Genomic DNA, 7491 nt, shown 5'->3' on the forward strand with positions numbered 1-7491 from the left:
CCAGAAACAAATCTCGGCGCTCTGCGCAAAGCTGTCGCCGCCGCTGGTGACGCTGCTCGCCAAGGGCCCCGAAGGTGCAGTACCTGGCGCTGCGCAACGCGCTGCTGATTCTGCAAAAGCGACCCGAGGTGCTGCGCAACGACATTCGCGTCTTCTTCTGCAAGTACAACGACCCCATCTACGTCAAGGTGACCAAGCTGGAGCTCATCTTCATGCTGGCCAACGAGAAGAACATTGACGAGGTGCTTACGGAGCTGCGCGAGTACGCGACCGAGATTGACGTGCACTTTGTGCGCAAGGCGGTGCGGGCCATCGGCAAGCTGGCCATCAAAATTGAGCCGGCGGCGCGGCAGTGCATCAACCTGCTGCTGGAGCTCGTATCAACCAAGGTGACGTACATCGTGCAGGAGGCGACGGTAGTGATCCGTAACATTTTCCGCAAGTACCCGAACCAGTACGAGTCGATCATTGGCACCCTATGCGAGCACCTCGACTCGCTCGACGAGCCTGAGGCCAAGGCGGCCATGGTATGGGTCATTGGGCAGTACGCCGACAGGATCGAGAACAGCGAAGCGCTGCTTGAGGATTTCCTCGACTCGTTCGCCGAAGAGCCGGTCGAGGTGCAGCTGGCGCTGCTGACGGCGACGGTTAAGCTGTTCATCCAGCGGCCGACCAAGGGCCAGGAGCTCGTGCCGCGGGTGCTCAAGTGGGCGACGGAGGAGACGGACAACCCGGACCTGCGCGATCGGGCCTACATGTACTGGCGGCTGCTGTCGACAGATATGGCGGCGGCCAAAACGATTGTCATGAGCGAGAAGCCGCCCATCACGGCCGAGTCGGAGCGCCTCGACCCGGCCACGCTCGAGGAGATGTGCCTCAATGTCGGCACGCTGGCGACCGTCTACCTCAAGCCCGTGCAGACTGTGTTCCGGTCGGCGCGCGCCCGCAAGCTGCTCGACTCGCCGGCGCTGCAGAAGCAGTACTCGCGACGGCTGAGAAGCAGAAGAGCCTCAGCCAACTCGGCCTCGGCGTCAGCCGGCCGACATTGATGTGCGGAACCGGGCGGCAACGCGGCGACGGCGGTCGGCGTGGCGCGACATCGGCGCGGTGCGCCCTGGCACGCCCAACGGAGACGGCAACGGGAACCTTGCGCAGCGCGGTCAACGACGCGGAAGGTACTTTGCGGGCATCGGACCGCAGCAAATGGCGCCATGCGTGTGGACGACGCGATGTGTTTGGGGGCAACGGCGGGTACGAGACGGGTTATGTGGTGAACCAGCACGCGCCGCAGCAGGTGGTGCAGCCGGCGCAAGGGGCAGGGAGTAACGGTGATCTGCTGATGCTGTAGAGATGCGGTGAATATATCCCAGTTCGTTTATGCTGTACTTTTTGTGTTTTCCATGCCCTCTGCTGCTTTCCCTGCTTAAACTCATATGTGGCGTATTGCGAGGAACGGGGTACATGCTCGAAGAGGCGTCGAGGCCATGTCCTGAGCATGCTGGCAGTGGTCGTTAGTTCATGTAGTGAACCGTAGGGATTCCTCCTGGAGCACCTTAGAACGGCCACAGACAAGGTACGGCACACTGCAGAAGGTGGGGAACACTGGGGCGGCTTCCACACCTGCAAGATTCCGTAGGTATTGTCGAAGCATACCATGTTGGCGGGGTCGAGCGTCATGGTCTGAAGTCAGTCTCGTGACGCCGTGACGCCTTCTTCGGCAGGACCCGATAGTCCAATGAGGAGAGGTGAAAAGTGCGCCATTGAATGATCTCAATGTTCACTTCATGATGCTTGCCTGCCTGTCCCATGAGGAGCATGTCGAAGAGCAATGGCCCAAACAGGAGGCGTGGTCCAGCTCGGACTGTCGCCAAGACGGAGGATCCTGTCTGTGAGGAATACGTAGGTCGATGTTGTACCTGCGACCGAGCGGCTGGGCGCTGAGGTGCAGTAGCAAGAGCTGCCAGGCCTATCTGGGCTCTCCGAAGGGGACCGGAGGCCCTGAGGCCCCCAGCTCTTGAGCTTGCCAGGCTGTCGACCTTCCCGAAGGTACCTAGGCAGGACCCTAGGCAGGACCCTAGGCAGGACTTTAGGCAGGTACCTAGGCTCCATGGGCAGGAAGGCAGGTAGGTCCGTATCCATGGAATGGAAGGCGAGAAAAGTACTCCCTCGCTGCTGCCAGACAAAGCGAAGTGATGCTCCCTTCCTGCCCTGTGACCGTCACCTTGAAGTCAAACACGCAACATTCCACTTCCCCACATGGCTCAGGTGCCATGAAAACCGCACATCATCATGTCGTCCAACACGTTTCAGACCCTCCCATCACCGAACCCAGTCGTTTTCGTGTCCCTGCGTCTCTTCACCTCTTCATCCTGCCTGCGGCACAGCGGTACAACAGCATCCAGAAAAACGCATTCAATCCCGTCTTCCCTTTTACCGGCAACCACCCGAGAAGCCCGAGTCATTTCCCGCATGAACTGACAGTCTAAGAACCACCCCGGTCCCATTGGTCGCCTCCACCGCTGTGCCTCAACCCCAGACCCAGTACCACCCCCAAAGCACCAGTACCCAGAGCACCCCGACCATCCGTCCCGCCCAGCCGTGTGCCCCCCCCCCCCCAATGGCCAACCGACAAAAATGGATGGGTACTGGCTGGCTGGCTGGCCCGGCTGGCTCCCTGACTGACTGAATTGATCGCTTGTCCTGGGGGAGCGAGCGGGCCTGGATTGACCTGAATCTGAACATCTTTCCGACACTTCCAACCACGAACGGCTCTGCAGCAGACTGCATTGCGTTTTCCACCATCTCCCCCTCTCTTCTCGCATCCTCCTTCCCCCCCCAAAGAGGTCGCAATGGCTGATTCCCATCAACCCACTGCCACGACCTCGACGGCTGTCGAGATGAAGAACGACACCGCCGCCTCCATTGATGAGCCCCGGGACGCCGTTCCCATGGCCGATCTCCCCGGTGGCCCTGAACAGCCTGCCTCCTCCTCAGCCGCCGCCGCCGCTGTTGCCGTCGAGAAGACGACAGACACCACGACGACACTTCCCACAACGACACCCACAGAAGCCTCCCCAGCCGTTGCAGCACCAACAACGACCGATACGACAACAAACCACGCCGCCGCCGCCACCACAACCGCCTCCCCTACCGAAGACACAATCGCCGCCGCCGCCCCCACTGCCACCACACCTACGACCACAACACCTCAATCCCCGCGCGCCGCCCGCTCCGATTCCCTCGCCATCGGCCCCTCGGTCGAGCACGTCCAACCCGTCACGCCCGCCCACCCCTCCGACGGCCCCGTCTGCAACATCACGCTGCTGCTGACTACGGGCGCTCGCCACCCCTACCGCCTCGACGAGAAGTACCTCGCCAAGCGCAACGTTGCCGTTCCCGCCAAGACGGATGATGGCAAGAGTGACCCCTTTAGCATCAGCGTCTACACTCTCAAGGAGCTCATCCTCAGGGAATGGCGCGAGGAGTGGGATGCGAAGCCCGCGAGCCCCAGCAGCATTCGCCTTATTCACTTTGGCAAATTGCTGGACGATAAGGACCAGCTGAAGCGTAAGTCTCTTCTTTCCTTGGATTCTGCGTTGGAGGTTTGTCAATGGCACGGCTTTGGTACGCCAGGCCCAATGCCTGTTGATAGACTGGTGCTCGGCCTGCTCGATTGCCATCGTCGTCGTTGGCTGGCCCAATACCATGAGCGTGTCTGGTTGAAACACTGTCCCACCCGACTATCAACTTCTTCCATGCCCCGTGATGAACTCGCTGACCTGTCCAGAATACTCTTTCAGCGCAGAGACGGCCAACGTCGTGCACATGACGGTGCGCCCTGCGGACCTGATTGAGGAGGAGGAACCCAAAGGCGGCAGCAAGTCGACTTCTGGTGGTCGCTTGAGCGGCCAAGGCGGTGGCTGCTGCGTTATCCTGTAAACGACTTGCCTTGGGCTCACTGAGCGGACGGGCACATCTCGGATGGGACCATCTACAGCCGCTCTTTTCGCGATACACGTTCTGCAAGTGGAAGTAATTCCCTGGGTACTAGAACAACACTGCTTCTCTGTCGAGGAAACGACGCTTCTGAACCGGAATCATCTTATTCGAAGAGAGGGAACGCCTCTTTTTGGAAGAAAGACAATCTCGTCATTTCTGGAAAGGCAATGGTAGACAAAGTGTAGAGAAAGATGATGGAGAGGGGGAGAGAGAGAGAGGACGGCACGTTCGGCAGCCCATGACGGGCTTCCTACAGAGCCCGGTTTTCCGCTTGCATTGACATGTCGTGCCCCGCGCGTGTCTGCCTCGGTTGGGATTGGAAACAACGGGAGAGGCAGCTGGGAGGTCGGCGTTACGGAATCTTGTCATTTTTTTTTCTTGGTTGTGATCATCATCTGTTCTTCTTGTTCCGTCTTGTTAATTTCATGTCACCTCTGAATGGCCTCGGTCGTGTTCATTCGCTCCTTACGACACGCTCGAGTCCATGTTCATAGTTGCGAAAGAAGGGGGGAAAGGGTGGTCCACCAGCGATAAGTCATTTTTAGTTTAATGTGCTCAAGGCCCCCAGTCTCTGAAATGCCGTTTCTATGCTGTCTCGACCGACAGCCTTCATTGCTGCCCTAACACGTCATGACGCCACGGACCGTTCGGCGGTCGTTTTGCCGGATATCGTACATGTGTCTGTCTGTTTCTTGCTTCCCATACCCGTCTTTACATCTTCAGCTTCCTCTCCATCTCATCATGCATGCCCACACCACCAGCAGAGCCCATACCCTCATCACCAGGGTACACGTCCTCCCACGAGATGCTCGCGTCCTTGCCGCGGAGAATCTCCTCGTGGTGGCCGACCTGGCCGCCGCCGAGGGCGACGGGCCGCCAGGCGCCGCGGCGCGTAATGCCCAGCTCCATCTGGCGGCGGATGGGCTCGGCGGCGCCGTAGGCGCGGCGCAGCGTCTCCATGCGCAGGGCCTCCTGCGTGGCCTCCCAGTTCTTGAGGCGCGCCTCGAGCGGGTGCGCCGACGTCAGCGTCGTCGCCGGGTCGGCGGCCAGGGCGTTCGAGGCCGACGAGAGCGGCGAGGGGCCGAGGCCGGTGCGGAGCGTGTCGTGGAGGCCGGGGACCGAGGGGGCTGAGGTCGAGGTTGAAGTTGCCGTGAACGTTTGTGCGGCCGCTGAGGCGGGGACGATGCGGAGCTGGAGAGGGGGGGGGCTGCTTGTTAGATGGGATCGCCTTGTTGGGTAGCTCGCTGCCTGTTATGGGGAGACGTACGCTCATTGTGATGGTTTTGAGAGGTGGTGTGGAAGGTCGATGGTCTTGTTCTCGAGGTGACAGAGCTTCTTGGGGATATGCTCTTGCTAGGATGGTGATCTGTTGTGATGGAAGGGCGGAAGCAGATGGTCGGGCTGCTGTGGCGAGGCTGATAGCTTGTGTTGGAGCTTGCGTCGCGATAGGTGCCTGTCCGGCCGGCGGTCTGAGTGAGTGCCTGCCTCAACCGTCTCTGCTGACTACGCCTACAAAATATGGCACGTGACTAGCTTATCGTCCATGCAGGGGTCGACCAACATCCCTCGACCTCCCCTGTTCCCTGGCGCGACTTGGTGCATCACAGTGGGCCACTACAGCTTCCCCGGACTCTATTCCTCGACAAACGGGATCCATCCGACGACCAGACCCAGCAGTTGACGGATTGACGCCCTTTGCATTATGACTCTCTCACCACCACACCGCATCCACACGCGCACAATGCGACGCGCACGCTCATCATGCGTCTCCCACCCATTCTCCGCATCGCCAATGGCACCTTCTACCGCCACCATCCAAACGCAACAACGCATCTGAACCCTCCGCTCTTCGCCGATCTCACTTTTGACATCGAGGCAGATACCCAGAACCAAAAGCACTGGTGCATCGTCGGTCCATCTCTGTCAGGAAAAACGACTTTTCTTCACCTCCTGCGCGGTTCTCATCTCGCCATCCCGCCGACCTCGCGCTCGTATCCTTACCTCGCAACCGGCCCCCTGCCTCCATGGCTCCGTGGCTCTCACCGTGCGATCCGCTACGTCGGCTTCGACGACAGCCCCTCCGGCCCCGCGACGAGCGCCTACATCGCCGCCCGCTACGAGTCCCGCCGCGAAGACACCGACTGGTCCCTGCGGCAGTTTCTCCTTGGCGAGACCTCCTTCAACGAGGCTAAGCGTGACGATGCGCCCACCGCGGAACGACTCGATCAAGTCGCCGATGACCTGCGCCTGGGCCCGCTTCTCGACCTGCCTGTTGCGTTCTTGAGCAATGGCCAGGGCCGCCGCGCGAGGATAGCGAGGGCCCTGCTTACGAGGCCGGAGGTGCTGTTGCTCGACGAGCCGTTCATGGGCCTCGATCCTACTACCGTTGCTGGACTGAGCCCGATGCTCAAGGGCATGGCTGAGCGCGGCGCGCCGAGGGTTGTGCTGAGCGGAAGGCCGCAGGACCCTATCCCCGATTGGATCACACATCTTGTCTATCTCAGGAGTGACTGTCAGGTGGGCTCTATGGGCGAAAAGGACGTTGTGCTCGCTGGGCTGAGGGGCTACGTCCGGGGCGTCTGGAACGGCGGCATCGTCGAGGACGACAAGCTGCCCGTCAAAGCACTGTGGGAGATGGGCAGAACCTTGACCGCAGAGGGTGCACAGGGTGATGGTCTGGGATCTGGACTCACTGCCGACGAGGAAGTCAATACCGAAGTGTCAGCTGACGCAGCGGCGCCGCCAAGCACCGGTGAGCCCCTCGTGGAGATGAACGGCTGCCAGGTCCGCTACGGCGACAAGATCGCCCTCGGCAACTGGAGTCAATCGACACCCGCTGGTCCCAAGGACGGCCTCATCTGGACCGTGCGTCGAGGCGAGCGCTGGGGCGTCTTTGGTCCCAACGGCTCCGGCAAGACGACCATTGTTGCGTTGCTCTGCTCGGATCACCCGCAGACGTACGCCCTGCCGATCAAGCTCTTTGGCCGGAGCCGCATTCCCGAGCCGGGCTCTGGTGGCAAGGCACTCACGTTCTGGGACATTCAGGCGCGCATCGGCCACTCCAGTCCCGAGGTGCACCAACACATGCCGCGCAACCTGACCGTGCGGGCCGTCTTAGAGAGCGCGTGGGCGAGCACCTTCAGCGCCGTGCCGCGTCTCGATGACGACGCGCGGGCGAGGGTCGAGGCTGCACTGAAGTGGTTCGCGCCCGAGCTGGATCCCAGCTTCCAGTCCCGTGCTGGCGAGGGGGGGCTCGCCTGGGCGGACGACAACCTCTTCGGCAAGCTCTCCTTCAGCGCGCAGCGCGTGGCACTACTCGTGCGCGCCGTGATACGAGGCCAGGATGTCGTGGTGCTCGACGAGGCGTTTGGCGGCATGGACGAGGTGGTTGCGGGAGAAGTGCATGGCTTTCCTCGAGGAGGGCGTCGACCGCGGCGTGCCGGGGCCTGTCGGAGTCGCAGGCGCTCGTTTGCATCAGCCACGTCCGGGAGG

At 61.2% G+C, this 7491-nt stretch overlaps 4 protein-coding genes across 4 annotated transcripts; 3 read left to right on the forward strand and 1 right to left on the reverse strand.

Moving 5' to 3' along the window:
- Positions 1–212: 212 nt before the first annotated feature.
- On the forward strand, positions 213–1049 carry VDBG_08363 (AP-2 complex subunit beta; the record flags this gene model as incomplete). Its single annotated transcript, XM_003001272.1, has 1 exon — positions 213–1049. The coding sequence occupies one exon, from the start codon at positions 213–215 to the stop codon at positions 1047–1049; it is 837 nt and encodes a 278-aa protein (XP_003001318.1).
- Positions 1050–2849: 1800 nt separating this feature from the next.
- On the forward strand, positions 2850–3939 carry VDBG_08364 (conserved hypothetical protein; the record flags this gene model as incomplete). The annotated part of the gene is made up of 2 exons (XM_003001273.1): positions 2850–3567; positions 3788–3939. 2 exons carry the CDS (start codon positions 2850–2852, stop codon positions 3937–3939), a joined length of 870 nt encoding a protein of 289 aa, XP_003001319.1.
- Positions 3940–4710: 771 nt separating this feature from the next.
- On the reverse strand, positions 4711–5272 carry VDBG_08365 (proteasome maturation factor UMP1; the record flags this gene model as incomplete). Its single annotated transcript, XM_003001274.1, has 2 exons — positions 4711–5190; positions 5267–5272. 2 exons carry the CDS (start codon positions 5270–5272, stop codon positions 4711–4713), a joined length of 486 nt encoding a protein of 161 aa, XP_003001320.1.
- Positions 5273–5760: 488 nt separating this feature from the next.
- On the forward strand, positions 5761–7099 carry VDBG_08366 (conserved hypothetical protein; the record flags this gene model as incomplete). Its single annotated transcript, XM_003001275.1, has 2 exons — positions 5761–6956; positions 7045–7099. 2 exons carry the CDS (start codon positions 5761–5763, stop codon positions 7097–7099), a joined length of 1251 nt encoding a protein of 416 aa, XP_003001321.1.
- Positions 7100–7491: the final 392 nt, after the last annotated feature.

Source organism: Verticillium alfalfae, genomic scaffold (genome assembly GCF_000150825.1).
Source record: "Verticillium alfalfae VaMs.102 supercont1.12 genomic scaffold, whole genome shotgun sequence".
In the NCBI taxonomy this organism is placed as follows: domain Eukaryota; kingdom Fungi; phylum Ascomycota; class Sordariomycetes; order Glomerellales; family Plectosphaerellaceae; genus Verticillium; species Verticillium alfalfae.